Below are 25,312 nucleotides of genomic sequence, written 5' to 3'. Positions count from 1 at the left end.
TCTCTTAAAAGATAAGTAGTTTTCAGCCTGGATAGTGTCTAGCATCATAGGGGCTCAATATGCAAGTGGAAGCACTAAGTAAAATGGCAATAAGCATAGAAGGGTAGCAGAGCCCTGCAGAGGGACCTTGACAGGCTGGGTGGGTGGGCAGAGGACAATGGGATCAGATTCAACAAAACTGAGTGCAGAATTCTACACTTAGGCCACAAGAACCCCAAGCAGCACTACAGGCAGGGGACAGAGTGGCTGGAGAGCAGCCAGGCAGAGAGGGACCCAGAGGTACTGGTAGATAGTAGCTGAAGATGAGCCAGCAGTGTGCCCAGGTGGCCAAGAAAGCCAATGGCATCCTGGCCTGCATCAGGAGCAGTGTGGCCAGAAGGACAAAGGAGGTTATTCTTCCCCTGTACTCAGCACTGGTCAGGCCAGACCTTGAGTGCTGTGTCCAGTTCTGGGCTCCTCAATTCAAGAGAGATGTTGAGGTGCTGGAAGGTGTCCACAAGAGGGCGACAAAGCTGGTGAGGGGCCTGGAGCACAGCCCTGTGAGGAGAGGCTGAGGGAGCTGGGGGTGTGCAGCCTGCAGAAGAGGAGGCTCAGGGCAGAGCTCATTGCTGTCTGCAACTACCTGAAGGGAGGCTGTAGCCAGGTGGGGTTGGTCTCTTCTGCCAGGCACTCAGCAACAGAACAAGGGGACACAGTCTGAAGCTGTGCCAGGGGAGGTCTAGGCTGGATGTTAGTAGAAGTTGTTGTCAGAGAGAGTGATTGGCATTGGAATGGGCTGCCCAGGGAGGTGGTGGAGTCACCTTCCCTGGCAGGCGTTCAAGAGGAGACTGGCTGAGGCACTTAGTCTGGTTGATTGGCTAGGGCTGGGTTGGCCTGGATGCTCTTGGAGGTCTCTTCCAAGCTGGTTGATTCTATGATTCTGTGATTAAATTACACCCCTTACATCAGCCTCTGCAGAGTAGCTAATTGTTTAGCAACAACTGTAAAATCTGTGTGGTGATTTGCTTGGCAATACAAACAGTGAAATAACAATGGGCCACATTCAGCTGTTTATGCAGTTCCTTAAGAAGCTCTTGTTGCTAGAGATTATAGGAGTCAACACAGTGAGTAACTGCTGCTCAGGAAATGAAAAGATTTTCATATGTGCTTTCTAAAGTAACCAGAGCAGATCTGCCCAGGGAGGTGGAGGAGTCACTGTCTCTGGAGGTGTTGAAGCCAACTCTGGCTGAGGCACTTAGTGCCATGGTCTGGTTGATTGTCTATGGCTGGGTGCTAGGTTGGACTGGATGATGTTGGAGGTCTCTTCCAACCTGATTCATTCTATGATTCTATGATCTGTATAAGCATGGTCTTTGCATCTCTACAGTGAGCTTCAGAAGGCCTTTTCTGGGTACTGTGCATCTTCATGCCACTATAGTCTGTGCTGTATCTCTGAACCAAGACTGGTGCACCAGAAAACACTTTATGCTGTCAGTGTGATTTGTAGATGCTTTACGAAGTGTCCTTTGTTTGAGGAGGGGGTGTGCAGTTTCTGAGAGCATGAATAGGAAGTGGTTTTCATTCTTAAATGCTGGAGTTGTCAAAGCAACATCTAATTAATGGTCGTTCTGATGGAAGTTGTTTCAGTGCCATGGGTGAAATCTTGGCCCAATGGAAAACTGAGGAACTGAGGGCCCCAGCTGGCACTCTGGAGCATCTCTAGGGACACCATGGAGTGACCCATGCAGTCAGGTGTCTTGCAGCAAATTTTGTCAGCACCCAGAGTTGTAAAGTAGGTGGTAGATGACAGCATAGAGTCTGCCCAGCAGGGAGCCTCATTCTTCAGTGATTTGTTTTCATTAGAAAAAGAAATCTGCACACACTTTACAGGGGAAATACATTTACTTTCTTCACTGTATCTCTGTTTGTTTCCATTGGCCATGTAAGGATCCATATCTTTCCTGTACAGAGCTGAAGTGTTGGCTTCATTCACTAGGACCCTGGTCAGGCAGTCAATGGATACTCATTTGTGGTGTAGATGTGTTATTTTACTTATAGAATGCTTTGGGTTGGAAGGGACCTCAAGGATCATATGCTCCAACCCCTCTGCCATAGGCAGGGACACCTCCCACTAGAACAGGTCACTCAAGGCCTCATCCAACCTGGCTTTGAACACCTCCAGGGAGGGAGCAGCCACAGCCTCCCTGGGCAACCTGTGCCAGTGTCTCACCACCCTCACTGCAAAGAACTTCTTCCTAACATCTACTTTGAATCTCCCCTCTGCCAGTTTAAATCCATTACTCCTTGTCCTGTCGTTACAAGACCTTGTCAATAGTCCCTCCCCACCTCTCCTGTAGGTCCTTTCAGATACTGGAAGGCCACTATAAGGTCTCCTCAAAGCCTTCTCTTCTCCAGACTGCAGAGCCCCAGCTCTTGTAGCCTGTTCTCATAGCAGAGCTGCTGCAGCCCTCTGAGCATCCTTGTGGCACTCCTCTGGACTGGCTCCAACACTTCCATGTCCTTCTTGCACTGGGGACTCCAGAACTGCACACAGGACTCCAGGTGGGGTGTGAGGAGAGCAGAGCCAAGGGGCAGAATCCCCTCCCTTGCCCTGCTGCCCACACTGCTCTTGCTGCAGCCCAGCACAGGGTTGCTCTCTGGGCTGCACTCACACTGCAGGCTCATGCTGAGCTTTTCATCACCCCAGACCCCCAGGGCCTTTTCCTCAGGGCTGCTCTCAGCCATTCCCCACCCAGCCTGGAGCTGTGCCTGGGATTGCACCGATCCAGCAACAGGACCTTGCACTTGGCCTTGTTGAATGTCATGAGGTTGGCCTGGGCACACCTCTGCAGCCTGTCCAGCTCCCTCTGGATGGATCCCTGCCCTCTAGCAAGTCAAGGTCCTACATTGCAGTTTCATCTGTTACTGGAAAAAAAAAAAAGGTGGAAATTTGTGGAGGCTGACTGACCAGCTTTATACTCCCCTCTGCTTTGTTTAATTGACTTTTCAGGCATACTTTGCCTTCTGGACCATTTCTGTTTGAGTTCTGTGTTTTAAGGCAGGCAGAGCAGAAAAAAATAGCCCAGAAAAAACAGCAAAATCTTTCCTCTTTTTGTGTTTTAATTTTTCTAATGTCACCCTCATCTTTTCACTTTGTTTTCCAGTCTTGGACACCTTGATCCTTTTCTTTGTTAGAAGTCAACTGAGATCTTGAGCTGCTTTCCATCCCTGAAGGTTTTAGGTGCAGTTTATGCCTTTGCTCTGAGAAAAAAATAGTCAGCTGTAACATTTTTTCCAGTGCATCCCTCATTTGATCCCATGCAGGTGCCTACAGCAAGAGCATGACTCCAATCTGCCTACTGCTAGTGTCATCATCTGTTTCCATGATGAAGCCCGGTCTACTCTGCTGAGAACTGTTCACAGCATCATGGACACAGCCCCAAAGGCTTCCCTCAAGGATATCATCCTAGTCGATGACCTCAGCCAGCAAGGTACCTCTCACTTCTCTGTATGGGATCTGCTCTTTCAAAAGCTTTGGGGAAGAAACTGACCTCCTGTCACAAGTGCATGAGGAGAGTGAAAGGCAAAGAGGACCCTCAGAGAGAGCTAAGCACAGCCCTGAGCTGCCTGCCAGATTCCACTCCTCCATCCCTAGCATTCAGCTTAACCTTTCAGCTTTGAAATATGTTTCTTTTTCCCCGCTTTGTTTCCAATCACTGTGAGGTTTCTTACTTTCAAGTAAGATCACAGCATGCAAATCTTACCTTCCCCACTGCACCAGAGCTGCTGTAATAATTTCCAGACTTAGGCTTTGGCTGGAGCATCGAGTGGAAAACTCCACATTGCTGAAGTAATCCAAAGTGCTTGAGAAAGCCAAATAGTTCCAGGGTCTCACTCTGTGGTGCACCTTTTATGACACGATAAGAGCATCCACCCTTTGTGAAAATGGGAGAGGAGGCTTTCAAGTTTCCCACAGGGATCTCAGTTTCTATTAGCCTCTACTTCTCTTTGACATTAAGCTGCTTGACCATGTGAAACAAACGGCCCCCAAAACCATTTTACCAGCAAGAAGCAGCATATCCTACTGTCTGTTGCTTTTCTGTAAGCTGGAATCAAGGCAGAAACATTTCCATGGTGGTGAGTAGCTGAAGATGAGGCAGCAGTGTGCCCAGGTGGCCAAGAGAGCCAGTGGCATCCTGGCCTGCATCAGGAACAGTGTGGCCAGCAGGACAAGGGAGGTTATTCTGTCCCTGAACTCAGCACTGGTCAGGCCACACCTTGAGTGCTGTGTCCAGTTCTGGGCTCCTCAATTCAAGAGAGATGTTGAGGTGCTGGAAGGTGTCCAGAAGAGGGCAATGAAGCTGGTGAGGGGCCTGGAGCACAAACCCTATGAGGAGAGGCTGAGGGAGCTGGGGGTGTGCAGCCTGCAGAAGAGGAGGCTCAGGGCAGAGCTTATTGCTGTCTACAACTACCTGAAGGACGGCTGTAGCCAGGTGGAGTTGGTCTCTTCTGCCAGGCAACCAGCAACAGAACAAGGGGACACAGTCTCTCAAGTTGTGCTGGGGGAGGTCTAGGCTGGATGTTGTTAGGAAGTTATTGTCAGAGAGAGTGATTGGCATTGGAATGGGCTGCCCAGGGAGGTGGTGGAGTCACTGTCCCTGGAGGTGTTGAAGCAAAGCCTGGATGAGGCACTTAGTGCCATGGTCTGATTGATTGGATAGGGCTGGGTGCTAGGTTGGCCTGGATGCTCTTGGAGGTCTCTTCCAAGCTGGTTGATTCTATGGTTCTATGGCAGGGCCTCTGAAGTCAGCGCTGAGCGAGTATGTCTCTAAGCTGGATGGTGTGAAGCTCATCCGGAGCAACAAGAGGCTTGGAGTCATCCGAGGGCGGATGCTAGGAGCCGCACGGGCATCGGGGGACGTGCTTGTCTTCATGGACTCACACTGTGAGTGCCAGAAGGGCTGGCTGGAGCCCCTCCTGGCCAGGCTGTCCATCAACCGGTAAGTGTCTCTGTGACCTCCGTGCTCCCTGCATAAGCTAATTTCTGCTGAAAGAGTTGTACTTGGGGAAATTTGGGTGTTCCTTGTTAATTTTCTACCTTATCACCTCCTGTGGTGCTGATACGTGGGAAGCAGGACAGGTCACACAGCTGGTGGCCCTCACTTCACACCCATCGTTGGTGAACTGTCAGAGTTTGTATCCAGTCAGAGATATAGAAAGGCTTCATGGAGGTCCAAATCAAAAGGATTGGAGCAGATGCCCCTGGAGGCACTACTGAGACAGGAGAATAGTGAAGCGGTGATTTGGTACAAGCAGCAATGCTGCACCAAGGGCAAATCCTGCCTGACAAACCTGGTGGCCTTCTATAGACAGTTCACAACCTTCATAGATGAGGGGTGAGCAACTGATGTCATTTACCTGGACCTGAGCAAAGCCTTTGACACTGTCCCATGCCACATCCTGGTCTCCAAGCTGGTGACACATGGGCTTGATGGGTGGACCACGAGATGGTTAAAGGACTGGCTTGATGGCTGCACCCAAAGAGTGGCTGTCAATGGCTCCTTGTCCAAGTGGAGGCCAGTGACAAGTGGAGTCCCTCAGGGATCAATCCTGGAATCAGTCTTGTTCAACATCTTTTTGGGTGCCATGGACAGAGGCATTGAGTGCAGCCTCAGCAAGTTTGCTGCTGACACCAAGCTGTGTGGTGCAGCAGCCAGGCTGGAGGGCAGGGATCCATCCAGAGGGACCTGGACAGGCTGCAGAGGTGGGCACAAGCCAACCTCATGAGGTTCAACAAGACCAAGTGCAGTGTCCTGCATCTGGGTCGAGGCAATGCCAAGCACAAATCCAGGCTGGACAGTGAGTGGCTGGAGAGCAGCACTGAGGAAAGGGACCTGAGGGGTGCTGGTGAATGAGAAGCTCAACATGAGCCAGCAGTGTGCACTTGCAGCCCAGAAAGCCAAGCAGAGCCTGGGCTGCAGCAGGAGAAGTGTGGCCAGCAGGGACAGGGAGGTGATTCTCCCTCTCCATTCTGCTCTGCTGAGACCCCACCTGGAGTACTGCATCCAGTTCTGGAGCCCCCTTTACAAGAGGGATGTGGAGATGCTGGAGTGTGTCCAGAGAAGGGCCACAAGGGTGCTCAGAGGCTGCAGCAGCTCTGCTGTGAGGACAGACTGAAAGAGTTGGGGCTGTTCAGTGTGGAGAAGAGGAGGCTCCCAGGTGACCTTCTCGTGGCCTTCTAGGATCTGAAGGGGGCTACAAAAAAAAGCTGGGGAGGGACTTTTTAGTCTCTCAGGGAGTGACAGGACTGGGGGGAATGGAGCAAAGTTGGAGGTGGCGAGAGTCAGGCTGGAGGTGAGGAGGAAGTTGTTGAGCAGGAGAGTGGTGAGAGGCTGGAATGGGTTGCCCAGGGAGGTGGTTGAGGCCCCATGGCTGGAGGTGTTTAAGGCCAGGCTGGCTGAGGCTGTGGGCAGCCTGCTCTAGGGTAGGGTGTCCCTGCCCATGGCAGAGGGGTTGGAACTAGATGGAATTAGATGATCTTTGTGGTCCCTTCCAACCCTGACTGATTCTGTGATTCTGTAGGGCCCATGTGCTTATTCATTCTTCCAGGAGCACAGAATTTAATGCTGAATTAGCTAATGGCTAATTGGATTAATGAAGCAGAGGTGGAAGAGTGTTTAGATAATACTATGGGCTAAGCCATCCCTTTCTGCATCAGTCAAGTGTGTCTGACCCTGCTGGTTTGGAGAGCCTGTGCTATTCTCCAGTGCACAGGGAAGATAGTTCCAAGGCATCTGGCAGTCACCTTCCCTCACTGTCCCTCTTACTGCAGCTGGAGAATGATGGTAATAACACTGACTTGATAAGGGAGTTAATTCATGGCTTTGTATAAACTGCCTGTAGTACTTGCACAGAGATCACTATGGAGATTAGCATCATCAACTTGGCTTCATTTAGCACTTGAGGAGCTGTTAAACTCAATCATGTGGACTCACTGAGAACACCCAGATGAGGAAAGCTCAGAGTTGCTGGTGAAATAGCCATCTTTCCTCTTCATAATGCACCACTCAAGCTGCAACTCATGCACTTGAGCTGGAGAGACAGGACAGGAAAGCATTTAATCACCTAGAGTGAGTGACTTGTTTGCTGGCAAGGCACAACACAGCCTTTTCAAAGCTCAAACATTTGCAGGAAGCTTAACGTAGCTTAATGTAGCTAGAGAGAGATTTTAACTTTGAAAAATGTGATTAAGCCTCATTTTCTAGAATCCTGATCAGATCCACCACTGTTGTTGTGACCTGCCTTAGAGACCAAAAGGTTCTTGCCCAAACTGACCTCACCGTGCGTTGAACATACACACCATGAGGGAGATACTCCCAGCTCTTAGAAGCCTGTAGTAATGACAGGCAGGACAAATATGGGACACATTATCCCAATTTTACAGGTAGGGAAATATTCATAGGCTCACAGGATGTTAGGGGTTGGAAGGGACCCAAGGAGATCATCAAGTCCAACCCCCCTGCCAGAGCAGGACAATGCTATCTAACACAGATCACAGAGGAACACAGCCAGGCAGGCCTTGGAAGGCTCCAGAGAAGGAGACTCCACAACCTCTCTGGGAAGCCTGTGCCAGTGCTCTGTGACCCTTACAGTAAAGAAGTTCCCCCTTGTGTTGAGGTGGAATCTCTTTTGCTGCAACTTACACCCATTGCTCTTTATCCTGTCCCAGGGAGCAGTGAGCAGAGCCTGTCCCCCTGCTCCTGGCAGCCTTCAGATACTTATAAACATTTATCAAGTCCCCTCTCAGTCTTCTCTTCCCCAAACTAAGCAGCCCCAGATCCCTCATCCTCTCCTCATCAGCCATGCCCTCCTGTCCCCTAATCATCCTCATAGCCCTCCACTGGACCCACTCCAGCAGATCCCTGTCCCTCTTCAACTGGGGAGCCCAAAACTGAACACAGCATTCAAGATGAGGTCTCAGCAGGGCAGAGAGGAGGGAAAGGAGAACCTCCTTTGATCTGCTGGACACACTCTTCTTAATACATTTGCATGAATCTTTTCCTTAAGCCAATTAGCAGGATGCTGTCAGTGCAAATGCAGCGTGGGCCAGCTTGGGTTCTGAGTTACTGGAGTTGTGACTACGTGCAGAGACAGAGAACTTGGGCTGCCTGGATTTCCTAGCTATTCTTTTTTTGGGTTGCTCCTCATTTAAAGTGATTAGAATCTGTTCCCTTCCCAGCAACAGAAAGTACAACTCAGTGAAAAGCACTTTCAAAAAGCAGTCTAAAATTTCAAACCAGATGTGTTAATTAAATCTTCCTCTCCTCATGTTACTTGTTCTAAAAGTAGAAAGGAACATCATGTCCATGGTGACTGTAAAGGGTCATGGGAAGACATTGCATTCTCAATTGTATTTGGTTGAGCAAGCCCAAGCCTAATTGTTCTTGTTTGGGTTGCTCTTGTTCATGGAGTGGTGACCTTTTGTAGTTCATGTGGGTTCCAAGCATTTCAGATGCTGACCAAGGAGTGAAGTGGTTCAAAGCCTTGCTGCTAGTTGTATTTGAGTTTCCTGTTTTGCAGTTTGCCAGTGTGTGTTTTGCTTCAGAGTGCTGAGAAGCTGCTGACTGTCTGCCAATTATCCAGTCCAGACCAGAAAAAAAGTACAGCTAGGAACAGCTCCCAACTTTCAATTACCTTCTGCTGTGGATTTGCATTCAGACTCACACAAGCATCAAACCATTACTGAATATGCAGGAAACAGATCTTTTTATGTAAAAGGCATTCATACCAAAAGATAGACAAAGCACTGCTTGATTAAGATTAGAAACATAAAATCAACCAGGTTGGAAGAGACCTCCAAGATCAGCCAGTCCAACCTAGCACCCAGCCTTAGCCAGTCAACTAGACCATGGCACTAAGTGCCTCATCCAGGCTCTTCTTGAATACTTCCAGGGGAGGTGACTCCACTATAAAACTAAGAGTAGGAATTCTTCAGTCAGTCATTTGTTCCAGCCAAGCCAGCTGTAAATTACCTGTATCTGCTCCTTTTTCTTGAGCAGAAGCTGCATCACAATACCAGTGCCCATTCCAATGGCAAATCACTCTCTGGGAAGAACTCCACTCCCTAGAGGTGTTGAAGAAAAGCCTGGCTGAAGCACTTAGTGCCATGGTCTATATGATTGGCTAGGGCTGGGTGCTAGGTTGGGCTGGATGAGCTTGGAGGTTTCTTCCAGCCTGGCTGATTCTATGATTCTATGACTCAATAAACTCTGCATCCTTGCAAAGCCTGTAACACCAGAGACTGGGGCCTCCAGGTGAGATAGATTTGTAAGAATTCTGGTGACTTAACTCACATCAAGATTCTGAACAGCTTTAAGTGACAGTTCAAGGCACAAGTAATCAATAAATTACTCATCTTTGGGCTCCTCACTGCACCTTCAGTATTCCCATGCACTGAGCACCTGAGCTTCTCCCGGGGAAAATAAGGACACTAGACATCTAGAGCACTGCTTGTGCTTGCAAGTGCCAAAGAGGAGAGGCACTGTTTGCTAACAAGGAAGGTAGGAGAGCCCTGCAGAGGGACCTGGACAGGCTGGATGGGTGGGCAGAGGCCAATGGGATGAGATTTAACAAGGCCAAGTGCAGGGTTCTGCACTTTGGCCACAACAACCCCAAGCAGCACTACAGGCTGGGGACTGAGTGGCTGGAGAGCAGCCAGGAGGAAAGGGACCTGGGGGTACTGATAGATAGTAGCTGAATGTGAGCCAGCAGTGTGCCCAGGTGGCCAAGAAAGCCAATGGCATCCTGGCCTGCATCAGGAACAGTGTGGCCAGTAGGACAAGGGAGGTTATTCTGCCCCTGTGATCAGCACTGGTCAGGCCACACCTTGAGTGCTGTGTCCAGTTCTGGGCTCCTCAATTCAAGCAGGATGTTTAGGTGCTGGAATGTGTCCAGAGAAGGGCGACAAAGCTGGTGAGGGGCCTGGAGCACAAATCCTATGAGGAGAGGCTGAAGGATCTGGGCCTGTTTAGCCTGGAGAAGAGGAGGCTCAGGGGTGATCTTATTACTGTCTACAACTACCTGAAGGGGCATTGTAGCCAGGTGGGGGGTGGCCTCTTCTCCCAGGCAACCAGCAATAGAACAAGGGGACACAGTCTCAAGCTGTGCCAGGGTAGGTATAGGCTGGATGTTAGGAGGAAGTTGTTGGCAGAGAGAGTGATTGGCATTGGAATGGGCTGCCCAGGGAGGTGGTGGAGGCACCGTCCCTGGGGGTCTTCAAGCAAAGCCTGGCTGAGGCACTTAGTGCCATGGTCTGGTTGATTGGATAGGGCTGGGTGCTAGGTTGGACTGGATGATCTTGGAGGTCTCTTCCAACCTGGTTGATTCCATGATTCTATGATTCTATGATTGTAACAAAGTAGTGAACGTATTAGTGCTTTGGCTTTGAAACTCAATGATACCATCTTCTGCAGAAACAGTGTCGTCTCCCCTGTCATCGATGTCATAGACTGGAAGACTTTTCAGTACTATCACTCTGTGGGCTTGCACCGAGGAATTTTTGATTGGAAACTAAACTTCCACTGGGAAGCGGTGCCGGAGCACGAAGAGAAGGTACGGCAGTCTCCCATCAGCCCTATCAGGTAACAGTCCATTAGCCAATCTGTCTCCACTCAGCTCAGCAGCAAAACAGTCTGTTCTGGTTCATCATCCAGCTAAGAGAAGAGAGATGTGGTTACTTGTGTATGCTCAGTTCAGAGGTTTTGGGTTGGCACTGATCTTCTTTGGCCTTTAGTGGTCATTGTAAAGAGGTCGCAGTCATACTACATGACAAATACATTGACACAACTAACATCCAGTCTGATGTGATGGTTTGGGTGTTCCCTGCCCCCTCCCCACTTAAGAAAATCACCCAGACTAGACTCAGCTGATCTGGAAATTGAATGAAGCTTTGTATTTACAGCTTAGCACAATGGACAAGCAGAGAGTTACAATAGATACAGAAATAGACAAGTTAAAGGTAATACAGAAACACAGCAGCCCTCCCAGAAACCTGAGTGCCCAGGAGGAGCTCCCAACCACCCTTCCACCTTCTCCCCACCCCTCTACCTTACCCCAGACTTTGCCCTTATGCTCAAGGCAGTTTGGAGGGTCAGCCAGCAGGGTTAGGAAGCAGAAGGATTAGTCAGGCAGCAAGTTAGGGAGAGAGAAGTTCCTCAGCCCCAAGAGACAGAGAGCGACTCCCTTATCTATATTTATGTTCTTGTTCTTATCCATCTCAGCAAGCCTATGAGTGCAGTAGCCATCAGCATTGTTTCCTTTTCACAGCCTATCACCTAATTCTTCTCACCAGAACATCCCAGCTAGGCTCAAACTAGCACACCTGGTCAGATAAGGGGCGGAGGCTTGTGTGCAAGGCAAAAGCTTAGTTATGCAGAGTTAAAAGAGATGTCTTAATAGTGGTCTGTCTGTCTGTTGTTTTGTATGTACATATAACATTTCCCACTGCTCTGAGCCCTATTTGAGAATTCAACTCTTGGCTGCCTTCCCCAAGCAAATCCTAGAATTAGGTTCCAGTTGTTCTTTCTTTTGATTAGATCATTAATTGATTCAAGCTTCTGTCTCGTAGTACTCCCTCTATGGAAATGCTGACATTTTCCCCCTTTCACATAGTTTCCTATCCAAAATTCAAGGTCTGCACTTTCCAAACTGTTCTCTACATAGGAGTCCTGTGGTAGCTGGTGCAGTAGTGGCCATGGATCGACATTACTTCCAAAACATTGGAGCTTATGACCCTGACATGACCCTGTGGGGAGCAGAAAATCTAGAGCTATCTATAAGGGTAAGAGCCATCATTTAAACATCATGCTGTGGTAACTACTGGAATTTTAACTAACCTGAGTGAAAAGGCAAGGAGTAGTTTGTAAAAGCAGTTGAGTGCAGAATGTAGTGGGGTACAGAGGCTATCGCTTTCCTCGCAGGAATCTATCCCCATGCTCCATCGTCTGTCAGGACTACTGTGATGGTTTGGGTGTTCCCTGCCCCCCAACGCTTTAGAAATCACCCAGACTAGACTCAGCCAGCTCTGGGAATATAAATGAAGCTATTTATTTACAGCTAGCACAATATACAAGCAGATATTTACAGTGTATACAGTTATAGACAGAAATAGACAAGGTAAAAGGTAATACAGAAACACAACTCCCCTCCCAGAAACCTGAGTCCCCAGGAAAGGCTCCCAACCACCCCTGCACCTTCCCCCTGCCCCTCTCAACCTTACCCCAGTCCTAAGGAAGAAAGGAGGTTCAGCCAAGAGGTTAAGAAGCAAAGGTGGGTTAGGCCAAATGGAAAGTGAGGTTAGGGAGTAAGATGTTGCTCAGCCAGCAGCCCAAGGCAGAGTGAGTGAAAAATGGTGAGAGTGTTATCTAATGTTTTCATTTCTTCTTCCCAAACTCCTTAGCAAGACTCTGAGGGGAGCAGACATCACCATTGTTTTCCTTTCACATCCTATGATCCAGTTCTTCTCACCAAAACATTCTAGCTAGCTTCAAACTAGCACAACTACATATGAACATGCAGCAGCAGTGAGTTAGGAATAGAATTCATAGAATCAGCCAGGTTGGAAGAGACCTCCAAGATCATCCAGTCCAACCTAATATTATGTCAGAAGGGAGCTTCACTGATATCACTATCATCTTGAAGACTGAGTCTCTGGTTTTGGCACCTTCTGAAAGCTATCTTTTCATTTTTTGGTATGTGGCATGCACCAAAAGGAGCACCTACATCTTCGTTTCTTTGCCAACCTGTAGTTTTAATACCAAATTGATTATATTAAATTGTTTGCATTGATTTTTGCTGAATACAAAGGGTAAGTGTGATGGTTTGGGAGTTACCTGCCCCCCCCTCACTCTTATGAAACCACCCAGACTAGACTCAGACAGCTGGAAGTTAAGGAATGAAGCTTTATATTTACAGCTTAGCACAATATCCAAGCAGATATTTACAGTATATTACAAATATATTGTGATGGTTTGGGTGTTACCTGCCCCCCACGCTTAAGAAAATCATCCAGACTAGACTCAGCCAGTCTGGAAATTGAATGAAGCTTTATACTTACAGCTTAGCACAATGTACAAGCAGATAGTTACAATATCTACAGCTATAGACAGAAATATGCAAGTTGGAAAGGTAATACAGAAACACAGCAGCCCTCTCAGAAATCAGAGTGCCCAGGAGGGGCTCCCAACCACCCTTCCACCTCCTTTCCACCCCTCTACCTTACCCCAGACTTAGCTTTAAGTTACAGTTGAGTTTGGAGAATTGGCCAGGGGGGTTAGGAAGCAGACAGGTTAGTTAGGCAGCAAGTTAGAGAGAGAAGTGCATGCAGCCAGAGCCAGAGAGAGCAACTCTGTTATCTTTATTTGTGTTCTTGTTTTTATACATCTCAGCAAGCCTATGAGTGCAGTAGACATCAGCATTGTTTCCTCTTCACAGTCTATAATCTAATTCTTCTCACTAAAATATTCTGGCTGGCTTCAAACTAGCACATACATACAGCTATGTACAGAAGCAGACAAGTTAAAAGTGATACAGAAACACAGCAGCCCTCCCAGAAATCAGAGTCCCCAGGAGGGGCTCCCAACCACCCTTCCACCTTCTTCCCACACCTCTACCTTATCCCAGAGTTTGCCTTACATGCAAGGTGAGTTTGGAGGATCAGCCAGGGGGGGTTAGAAGCAGGAGGATTAGTTACACAGAAGCAGCCCAGGGAGAAAGCACAGACTCTGAGAGACAGAGACCCACACACTCTGCCTTATCTATGTTTGTGTTCTTGCTTTCATATATCCCAGCAAGCCTGTGAGTGCAGCAGACATCACTATTCTTTCCTTTTCACAGCCCATAATGTTATTTTTCTCATTAAAATATCACAGTATCACAGTATCACAGTATCACAGTATCACAGTATCACCAAGGTTGGAAGAGACCTCACAGATCATCAAGTCCAACCCTTTACCACAGAGCTCAAGGCCAGACCATGGCACCAAGTGCCACGTCCAATCCTGCCTTGAACAGCCCCAGGGACGGCGACTCCACCACCTCCCCAGGCAGCCCATTCCAGTATCCAAATATTCCAATTAGCCTCAAACTAGCACAGTAACTGGTACTAAAATGAAATGAAAACTGCAGACACAAAGGCTATAGAATCTTCCCAGTGTCCCAGACAAAAGGTGTCCCCCTGGATTTCTTCTCTATCTGTGCATGGGAAATGACAAAAGCATATGTACTTCACAGAGAGAGTGTGACATGCCATTGGAGTGGGCTGCCCAGGGAGGTGGTGGAGTCGCCATCCCTGGGGCTGTTCAAGGCAGGATTGGACGTGGCACTTGGTGCCATGGTCTGGCCTTGAGCTCTGTGGTAAAGGGTTGGACTTGATGATCTGTGAGGTCTCCTGGGGGTGTTCAGGAGAGGACTGGATGGGGCACTTATTGCCATGGTCTAGTTGATTGTCTGGGGCTGGGTGCTAGGTTGGACTGGATGATCTTGGAGATCTCTTCCAACCTGGTTGATTCTATGATTCTATGATTCCATATAACTAGCTGTGCATGGTCCAGGAGACAGTCTTGCTGTGGGGAACAGTGAATGAAGAAGCCTGTAACAAAGGCGTTCCCAGCAATGTGCAGGTTAGGATTTCCTGAGACAGCTTCCCTTCTTTAGCAAAGGGAACTCTAAGGAAGGTGATCTCTACTTGTGCTTCCACCTGTGTTTCAGACCTGGCTGTGCGGTGGCTCTGTCGAGGTCATTCCCTGCTCCCGAGTTGGGCACGTCTATCGCAGCCACCTTCCCCCAGCCCTCCCCTACGAAGAGGCCACTACGAGGAACAAAATCCGGATAGCAGAGACCTGGCTGGGCTCTTTTAAGGAGAACTTCTACAGGCATGACACAGTGGCCTTCTTAATCAGCAAGGTAAAGACACCAGGAGTCATTTCTGAAGGGAGGGAGTGTGTGTTGAGGTGGGTGAAAGGGGTGGAATAGAGGTAGGGGGTCTCTGTGTGAGGCACAGCACATGGGCAGTGCTGAGGATAGGTTATTCTGCCCCTGTGCTTAGCACTGGTCAGGCCATACCTTGAGTGCTGTGTCCGGTTCTGGGCTCCTCAGTTCAAGAGAGATGTTGAAGTGCTGGAAAACGTCCAGAGAAGGGCGACAAAGCTGGTGAGGGGCCTGGAGCACAGCCCTGTGAGGAGAGGCTGAGGGAGCTGGGGGTGTGCAGCCTGCAGAAGAGGAGGCTCAGGGCAGATCTCATTGCTCTCTACAACTACCTGAAGGGAGGTTGTAGCCAGGTGAGGGTTGGTCTCTTCTGCCAGGCAACCAGCAACAGAAGAAGGGGACACAGTCTCAAGTTGTGGCAGGGGAGGTCTAGGCTGGATGTTAGTAGAAGTTGTTGTCAGAGAGAGTGATTGGCATTGGAATGGGCTGCCCAGGGAGGTGGTGGAGTCACCATCCCGGGAGGTGTTGAAGCAAAGCCTGGATGAGGCACTTAGTGCCATGGTCTGGTTGATTGGCTAGGGCTGGGTGCTAGGTTGGAGTGGATGATGTTGGAGGTCTCTTCCAACCTGGCTGATTCTATGATTCTATGATTCTATAACAAGTACAGAACAGCCACACTTGCTTTTAAGCCACTGTATAATCAATGCATTGCAGATCAGGGTCAGTCAAGGGACTGCTTATCTCACATGGATGTTTGCTGACTGGGAGTCATGCAGCTGTGGTTAATGTTGTTAATGTTAAGGTGTTAATAATGTGAAATTCTTAATGTCACTGCACTTCTCAGGAATTCTCTGGCTCCATGACTTTTCTCTTAATGGTATCCTCTCCTACAAGGCAGTGGTGAGCAGTTGGGAAGGAATGTGCCAGTCATAGAATCACAGAACGGTTTAGGTTGGAAGGGACCTCAAGGATCATCCAGTTCCAACCCCCTGCCATAGACAGGGACACCTCCCACTAGAACAGGTCACTCAAGGCCTCATCCAGCCTGGCCTTGAACACCTCCAGGGAGGGAGCAGCCACAACCTCCCTGGGCAACCTGTGCCAGTGTCTCACCACCCTCACTGCAAAGAACTTCTTCCTAACATCTAGTTCGAATCTCCCCTCTGCCAGTTTAAACCCATTCCTCCTCGTCCTGTCATTACAAGACCTTGTCAATAGCCCCTCCCCACCTCTCCTGTAGCCCACTTCAGATACTGGAAGGCCACTATAAGGTCTCCTCGAAGCCTTCTCTTCTCCAGACTGCAGAGCCCCAGCTCTCTTAGCCTGTCCTCATAGCAGAGCTGCTGCAGCCCTCTGAGCATCTTCGTGGCCCTCCTCTGGACTGGCTTCAACACTTCCACGTCCTGCTTGTGTTGGGGGCTCCAGAACTGCACACAGGACTGCAGGTGGGGTGTGAGGAGAGCAGAGCCAAGGGGCAGAATCCCCTCCCTTGCCCTGTGCCCACACTGCGCTTGCTGCAGCCCAGCACAGGGTTGTGTCTGGGCTGTGTGCATGCTTCCAGCTCATGCTGAGCTTTTCATCAACCAAAAAAAAAAGAGAGAAAACATAAGATCCTCCCTCCTTGTCTGTGTTGTAGGTTTGAACTCCTCTGGCCAGAAGTTCATCAGTTGACTCACAAGAATTACAGCCATGTAATTGCAAGGCAGATGTTAGGCCAAGGCATATAAGATGGGCAGTTAGGTCTTTAAATCATGTACTAACTCCCTGAAGGCCTTTTATTGTCAACTAAGTAGCAATTTTCTGTACTAAAAGCTATAGCCATCAGTGACACTAGCTGTACTAGCTGTAAGCACCATGACCTTTTGCCTGAGAGTTTATTCTAGTCAGAATACTTACAGTCCCCCTCACTGTGATGCTCCTTCCAATGATCAATTTTACCATCTCTGTGCTCAGCATACCATGACATAAAAGGCCCTTTTCTCTGTTCCTTTCCTTCACAGCCAATATTTTCAGTGTCAGTGCTGTGGGATGTTACTCCAAAGACACAGGCAGGCAATGACATTATTGTTGCTCAGCTGCAGATGGGCCCTGAGGGGATTTACTGCGCTGAGCAGGTCAGTGGAGCCACCACTGGCCACTGCCAGCATCTCTAGGAGCCTTGGCTGCAGACATTGCCCACTGCAGAAAATAACTGTGACCTGTGCTTAGGTGGCTTCCCATTTTATGGTCTGGACTGCCTCCTGCCCAGGATGCTCATCTCTGTACTACTTCAACCACTGTCTCTTTTTCCTCCTTTTCTTGTAAGGTTTGTTTCACTGACAAGCACAGTTTCAGCTTGGTTCACAGGGGTAGTTACTTCATGTACACTGTTTATGCCATTTATTTGGCATCAATGACAGACTGCAAGCAGTGTGACATTTACTGCCAGTGCTCCCTCCAGCCAAAGCAGAGGCTCCAGAGAAACATCTCTTTGTAAGGGAAGAATTCTACTTCTCAGATCCCATTTGCCATGAAAACACCTTGGGGACAGGTTTCTGTGGTACTGAATTCCTGAGCTTTGTTGTTATGTTCATTGAAGATTCTCCTTAATATATTGCAAGTGTTGAGCTTTAACTGTGCAGCTTACAGGACTGGCACAGTCCCACATGGCACAGAATCATAGAATCATAGAATCAGTCAGGGTTGGAAGGGACCACAAGGATCAACTAGTTCCAACCCCCCTGCCATGCCCAGGGACACCCTACCCTAGAGCAGGCTGCCCACAGCCTCAGCCAGCCTGGCCTTAAACACTTCCAGGGATGGAGCCCCAACCACTTCCCTGGACAGCCCATTCCAGGCTCTCACCACTCTCATGCTCAACAACTTCCTCCTCACATCCAGTCTGAATCTCCTCACCTCCAGCTTTGCTCCATTCCCCCTAGCCCTGTCACTCCCTGAGAGACTAAAAAGTCCCTCTCCAGCTTTTTTGTAGTCCCCTGCAGATCCTGGAAGGCCACAAGAAGGTCACCTGGGAGCCTCCTCTTCTCCAGACTGCACAGCCCCAACTCTTGCAGTCTGTCCTCATGGGAGGACACCCAGACGAGGCTCAGCTGATCTGGAAATTGAATGAAGCTTTATATTTACAGCTTAGCACAATGTACAAGCAGATAGTTGCAATATCTACAGAAATAGACAAGTTAAAAGGTAATACAGAAACACAACAGCCCTCCCAGAAACCTGAGTGCCCAGGAGGGGCTCCCAACCACCCTTCCACCTTCTCCCCACCCCTCTGCCTTACCCCAGACTTTGCCTTCTGTTTAAGGTAGTTTGGAGGGTCAGCAGGGGGGTTAGGAAGCAGAAGGATTAGTCACACAGATGGCAGGTTAGGTTAGAGAAAAAGTGCAGCCCCAAAGACAGAGAGCAAACAACTGCCTTACCTGCGTTTATGTTCTTGTTCTTATCCATCTCAGCAAGCCTAGGAGTGCAGTAGCCATCACCACTGTTTCCTTTTCACAGCCTGTCAGCTAATTCTTCTCACCAAAATACCCCAGCTGGGCTCAAACTAGCACAATAATTCAAGAAAACACAGGTACCACAGGAGAGTTTTTATGCCTCTCTAGCCACAGAACACATTCACTTCCTAGATTTAGTAACATATCAGAAGATAATGTGATAGACTATATTATATTTTGGGCTATCCCCATTAGATCCTCTGGAGAACTGACAGCACCTGAATAATGTGGGCTGTTAATGGCTGGGAAATCAGATTTTAATCATCAGGGCAAGTTGTATACTTAATGGGAATTTAATACAACCCCACTGCTTTCAGTCCAACAAGGGTCAAACTTGGCCTTGACTTTTGGACAGGGTTAACCCTCCAGAGGGTGTGACCTCAAACCTGACCCTAGGTGGTCTTGACCCCTCCCCAGGAGTGGGTCTGAACACTAGCAGGTGATGGTTAGCCCACTCCCCTTTCCTGTCTAAGGATCCATAAAAGCAGGGGGACTTCCTGTTCTCTCTCTCTGTGCTCCCTGCCTCCCTGCTTGCCAGCATCACCATCCTGTTCCTGGTCCTCTTTGTTTCACCTCATAGCCATCACCCACGAGGCAGACAAACCCATTTCCATCCAAATCTGGTTGTATTTACACATTTCCCATCTTGTTTTCCCTTCCCTATACCTTTGAAACTTCCCTACCTCAGATACCTTTTAATTTATTGTTAAACTTTTCTTCTTTTAACTTCCAAATCAGAGTGAGATTATTGATTTGGGTCTGCTTCCCTTTTCCTCTCTCTACATCTAATTCCTTTCTTTTGGGAAAGAAGGGGGAAGAGGGAAGGGCACTCTATAAATAGTTCTATCAAATATATGACTCTCTGGGAATTTAAATGAGAACCAAGACAACTTTCTATTTTGTTTTGAATTAAAATGAAGCCAAAGACTGTCTTAGCTTGCAGTACAATCATCGTTTTTTACAGGCAATACTTATTTTCACAGTGTAGGCTGATTCTGAAACATTTACTTCTGGCACAATGTCAGACTAAAAGCTGGTTTAGGACAAAGCTGGAGGAAGGCTGTAACTGGTCCTCCTCCTTTGAGTACTCATAAGAGAGATATGTATCAAAATCACAGTATCGCAGGATCACAGTATCACAGTATCCCAGTATCACCAAGGTTGGAAGAGACCTCACAGATCATCAAGTCCAACCCTTTACCATAGAGCTCAAGGCCAGACCATGGCACCAAGTGCCACGTCCAATCCTGCCTTGAACAGCTCCAGGGACGGCGACTCCACCACCTCCCCGGGCAGCCCATTCCAGTGTCCAATGACTCTCTCAGTGAAGAACTTTCTCCTCACCTCCAGCCTAAATCTCCCCTGGTGCAGCCTGAGGCTGTGTCCTCTTGTTCTGGTGCTGGCCACCCGAGAGAAGAGAGCAACCTCCTCCTGGCCACAACCTCCCCTCAGGTAGTTGTAGACAGCAATAAGGTCTCCCCTGAGCCTCCTCTTCTCCAGGCTAACCAATCCCAGCTCCCTCAGCCTCTCCTTGTAGGGCTGTGCTCAAGGCCTCTCCCCAGCCTCGTTGCCCTTCTCTGGACATGCTCAAGCATCTCAATGTCCCTCCTAAACTGGGGGGCCCAGAACTGAACACAGCACTCAAGGTGTGGTGTAACCAGTGCAGAGTACAGGGGCAGAATGACCTCCCTGCTCCTGCTGACCACACCATTGCTGATGCAGGCCAGGATGCCACTGGCTCTCTTGGCCACCTGGGCACACTGCTGGCTCATGTTCAGGTGGGTATCAATCAGCACCCCCAGATCCCTCTCTGTCTGGCTGCTCTCCAGCCACTCCGACCCCAGCCTGTATCTCTGCATGGGGTTGTTGTGGCCAAAGTGCAGCACCCTGCACTTGGAGCTATTGAAGCCATCCCCTTGGACTCTGCCCATCTGTCCAGGCAGTCAAGGTCCTGCTGCAGAGCCCTTCTGCCCTCCAACCCAGCCACATCTGCCCCCAGCTTGGTGTCATCTGCAAACTTGCTGATGACTGACTCCATGCCCTCATCCAGATCTATGACATGCAGTATCGAAGAGGTGGTGGAAATAATTCTTATGCAGTCATTTTAACTTCTAACATCTCTGACACAACCACACTAGTAAACTTATTGCCTCTATGCTTTCTCCATAAAGGCAGAGAAGCCAGACTGCAGTGAGAGAATTCAGCTGCAGAAGAGACTGGGCTGTAGGAATTTCCAGTGGTTTATATCAAATGTCTACCCTGAACTCTCCCAAGGTGAAGACACACCAAGATTCTCTGGCAGGGTAAGAGAAGTCACACTGTGAAGAGTGATTAATGTTATTGCATTGTTCAGAGGCCCCAGTGTTGCTTCCATGTACTAACTACTGAATGACCATAGAGTGAGAGGCTGCTACTGCTTTGAAACGTTTATTGTCCAAACAGACAATGCAATCACAGGCTCACAGAATGTTAGGGGTTGGAAGGGACCCAAGGAGATCATCGAGTCCAACTCCCCTGCCAGAGCAGGACAATTCTATCTAACACAGATCACAGAGGAACACATCCAGACAGGCCTTGAAAGGCTCCAGAGAAGGAGACTCCACAACCTCTCTGGGCAGCCTGTGCCAGGGCTCTGGGACCCTTACAGTAAAGAAGTTACTTCTTGTATTGAGGTGGAATCTCTTTTGCTGCAACTTACACACATTACTCCTTGTTCTGTCCCAGGGAGCAGTGAGCAGAGCCTGTGCCCCTCCTCCTGACCAGTCCTTAAATGTTTATAAACATTTATCAAATCCCCTCTCAGTCTTCTTTTCTCCAGACTAAGCAGCCCCAGATCTCTTAGCCTCTCCTCATCAGGCAGTGCTCCAGTTCCCCAGTCATCCTTGCAGCTTTCTGCTGGACCCTCTCCAGCAGATCCCTGTCCCTCTTAAACTGGGGAGCCCAAAACTGAGCACAGTATTCAAGATGAGGTCTCACCAGGACAGCGTAGAGAAGGAAGAGACCCTCCCTTGATCTGCTGGACACACTCCTCCTAATACACCCCAGGATCCCATTGGCCTTCTTGGCCACAAGGGCACATTGCTGTGCCATGGGTGTTCTCCACCAGCACTCCCAGGTCCCTCTCCACAGGGCTGCTCCCCAGCAGATCACCTCCCAGCCTGTGCTGGTGGAGTTTGTTATTCCTCCCCAGGTGCAGGACTCTGCACTTGTCCTTGTTGAACCTCATCTGGTTCCTCTGTGCCCAGCTCTCAGTCTATCCAGGTCTCTCTGGATGGCAGCACAGCCTGCAGCTGTATCAGCCAAGCCTCCCAGCTTGGTGTCATCAGCAAACTTACTGAGCAGACTCTGTCTGTCTGTCTTTCTGTCTCCTCATCAATGCCATTGATGAACATGTTGAACAGGACTGGACTCAGCACTGATGTCTGGGGGACTGCACTGGTTACAGCTCTCCAGCTGGATCTAGCATCATTGATCACCACTCTTTGAACTCCATCTTGTAACCAGTTCCTAGTCCACCTCACTGTCTGCTCTTCCATCCCAGATGGGATAAGTAAGAAAAGGAGAGGGGAGGCAAACAGCTGGTCCAAATTCTCACATAAACATCAGCCAGCAGCCAAACCCAGAGTCTGACTCAGTTCAGTGTCACAGCTCAGAGGATCCTAACCTTAGATTCTTTAGGTGCTATTAGTAGAGGAAAAGACCTCAGGCAGACAGCAGCTGTAACAGCAGCTGAGACATCTCTGTGCTGACCTATGTGCATGAAGAGAAGAAAGCATTTCTCCAGTTGTGCACTTCCCCCACAGGCAGAAGTAGCAGCAACAGCAGCTCCTTGGCTGACTGTGTATAGAAGGCAATATTCTCCTTCTTAGTTTCTTAATCAAATCACAGGAGTTGAAAATTGTAATTCATTGAAATATTCATTTCTTTCAGGCAGCCTCACTGGAAGGGAAGCCAAACAAGGCAATGAAATCCACTAATTAAATCACACTCTGCTATCTGTAGCCAGATTTTATCATGTCCTTTTAATATTTGGTCTGCTCTTTATTATGAAAGTTTGCTTGAATAGGGTGTAAGGACAGGGAATGTCACACTTTTTTTCTTCTTCTTTTCATCTTGTGTTTTTTTTCTGACTACACTGGCCAGACAAAGAGCAACTCTCCAGCAGTGTAAAGATTTTGACAGATTTCCTTTGTCTTCCGTAGTAGTTAAAGCAGAAGTGCATATCTCAAACAAAATTCACTGGGTAGCACTGACCTTTGATGAAACTGCCTTTTATATAGGGCCAGTGTGCAAGATCTAGTCTGAAAGGATCACAGAGCCACAGAATTTCTGAGATTGGAAAAGCCCTTCAGGCTCATCGAGCCCAAGCATTAGTCTCACACTGACAAGTCCTTGACTAAACCAAATCCCTCAGCACAACATCTAACCACTATGAATTGCTGTGGTTGGAAAGGACCACCAGCATCATCCAGTCCAACCTTCATCCCAGCAGCCTTCATCACCAGACCATAGCCTCAAGCACCACATCCACTCTCTTTTTAAACCCCTCCAGGGATGGTGACTCCACCACCTCCCTGGGCAGCCTGTTCCAGTGCCTGACCACCTGCTCAGTAAAGAACTTCCTCCCAAAATCCAACCTAAACCTCCCCTGATGCAACTTGAGGAAATTTCCTCTTGTTCTGTCATTAGGAATTTGGGAGAAGAGACCAGCTCCAGCCTCACTACAGCCTTCTTTCAGGTAGCTGTAGAGGGCAATAAGGTCCCCTCTCAGCCTCCTCTTCTCCAGACTAAACACCCCCAGCTCCCTCAGCCGCTCCTCATAGGTCATGTTTGCCAGACCTCTCCCCAGCCTCATCACCCTTCTCTGCAGCTGCTCCAGCACCTCAGTGTCCCTCCTATACTGTGGTGACCAAGACTGGACACAGTACTCGAGGTGTGGTCTCGCGAGTGCTGAGTACAGGGGCATGATAGTACAGGAATAATAGTGCCCGAATCATCAGCAAGAACCATACAAAGGAATGCAGCCACACACACACAAAAGTCAGCTGAAGGATATTTGGGTTGTATTTGGTTGTGCTTTATCTCAGTATAAACCTTTGCTTGCAGCTTTACAACACTGGCATTGGCTTCTGTGCGGATTACAGACCTGGCAGCACCGTTGCAGAAGGCTCTATCAAACTCTCCCCTTGCAGTGACAGCCTCACCCAGGTACTACATGCTTTAAGTGTACAGGTGGTGTATCAGATCTAGGAAACCATCCAGAAGGCAGGCACTCCAGCATGTAAAGAGTGGCAGTAGTGGAAATACAGATGTGTCCAAAACGAGGCTTATGCAACTGAGTGTCGTTTGAAAACTGACAGTGTTGCATGTGTTACTGGGGTCAGGCACCCACATTTTGCTCTAGCAGACATCATTAAGTGCCTATTTGGTAGTGTCCAAAGGTCAAAACTGCTGGGAGTAAAAAAATATATAACAGTTGTAGACTCTTGGAAATAGATTTCTCCATTAGTGTCTAAAACTGTAATTAGAATCACAGAATCAGTCAGGGTTGGAAGGGATCACAAGGATCAGCCAGTTCCAAGCCCCCTGCCATGCCCAGGGACACCCTGCCCTAGAGCAGGCTGCCCACAGCCTCAGCCAGCCTGGCCTGAAACACCTCCAGCCATGGGGCCTCAACCACCTCCCTGGGCAACCCATTCCAGCCTCTCACCACTCTCATGCTCAACAACTTCCTCCTCACCTCCATTCTGAATCTCCCCACCTCCAGCTTTGCTCCATTCCCCTCAGTCCTGGCACTTCCTGATAACCTAAAAAGTCCCTCCCCAGCTTTTTTGTAGGTCCCCTTCAGAACCTGGAAGGCCACAAGAAGGTCACCTGGGAGCCTTATCTTCTGCAGACTGCACAGCTGCAACTCTTTCAGTCTGTCCTCATGGCAGAGCTGCTGCAGCCCTCTGAGCATCCTTATCAGTGCCTAAGAAGCAGAGAAATTAACTCCCAAGCTGGCATTAAACTAGCAAGTTTATAGTATTAAGAGACACCAAATTGGTGCAGATATTTAAGTCCCAAGCAAGTTTTGCTGCTCAGGATGAGCTGCAGACATATCTCTAACTGCAGAGTGTATGAACACTGTCAGAAACACTCTCCTGTTCAAATATTTATTAAACTAGAAATTTTTATGATGGGATGGGTTTACTTTATACATGATTACAGCCCACAAAGCCTTTCCTTAGGTAAATATTTATGCCAGAATTGGCTGCAAGGGGAATTGCTCTGCCGGGTCAAGGCTGTTGGGTCGCCATCACTCGTGTTTGGGTTTGCATCTTAACAAAAATGTAGAGGAAATTGTTCCTTGGAATTAGCATTTTGGAATGCCCTGGGATGTCCATCCATCGTTGTTCAAACAAAGCCTTCCCTTTTCCAGCACTTTGAATACAACAGCGGGAAGGAAATCCGGCTTGGTTCCGCTCCACTGGTTTGCTTTGATGTCAGACACGGGAAGGTTACCCCTCGAAACTGTACAAAGGAGACAGACAACAGACAGCAGCACTGGCATGTCCAGGAGGTCAGTAGTGACTGCGACATGAGGAGGAGGAGGAGGCAGCTGAGTGAGACCCCATCTTGAATGCTGTGTTCAGTTTTGGGCTCCCCAGTTTAAGAGGGACAGGGATTTGCTGGGGAGAGTATATCACAGTATCACAGTATCATCAGGGTTGGAAGAGACCTCACAGATCATCAAGTCCAACCCTTTACCACAGAGCTCAAGGCTAGACCATGGCACCAAGTGTATATGTATATAAACATATATATATATACATACATATATACATACATACATAGATGTATATACACACATATATGTA

At 48.7% G+C, this 25,312-nt stretch overlaps 1 protein-coding gene across 4 annotated transcripts in view; it reads left to right on the top strand.

Moving 5' to 3' along the window:
• GALNT15 (polypeptide N-acetylgalactosaminyltransferase 15) overlaps positions 1-25,312 on the top strand; it is a 33,833-nt gene that overhangs the window by 6,042 nt on the left and 2,479 nt on the right. For 2 of the 4 annotated variants that reach the window (XM_064166898.1, XM_064166897.1), the window contains 8 exons: positions 3,304-3,470; positions 4,775-4,979; positions 10,452-10,619; positions 11,701-11,818; positions 14,746-14,940; positions 20,624-20,755; positions 23,559-23,660; positions 24,874-25,014. In XM_064166898.1, the coding sequence (XP_064022968.1) occupies positions 3,304-3,470; positions 4,775-4,979; positions 10,452-10,619; positions 11,701-11,818; positions 14,746-14,940; positions 20,624-20,755; positions 23,559-23,660; positions 24,874-25,014 (1,228 nt within the window). The remainder of the gene's footprint in view (positions 1-3,303; positions 3,471-4,774; positions 4,980-10,451; positions 10,620-11,700; positions 11,819-14,745; positions 14,941-20,623; positions 20,756-23,558; positions 23,661-24,873; positions 25,015-25,312) is intronic. The other 2 variants (XM_064166899.1, XM_064166900.1) reach the window with 2 other exon arrangements.

The sequence above is a fragment of the Pogoniulus pusillus genome, chromosome 28 (genome assembly GCF_015220805.1).
Source record: "Pogoniulus pusillus isolate bPogPus1 chromosome 28, bPogPus1.pri, whole genome shotgun sequence".
NCBI classification, from domain to species: domain Eukaryota; kingdom Metazoa; phylum Chordata; class Aves; order Piciformes; family Lybiidae; genus Pogoniulus; species Pogoniulus pusillus.
The sequence above is the reverse complement of the archived record's forward strand: the minus strand, read 5'-3'. Positions and strand labels throughout refer to the sequence as shown.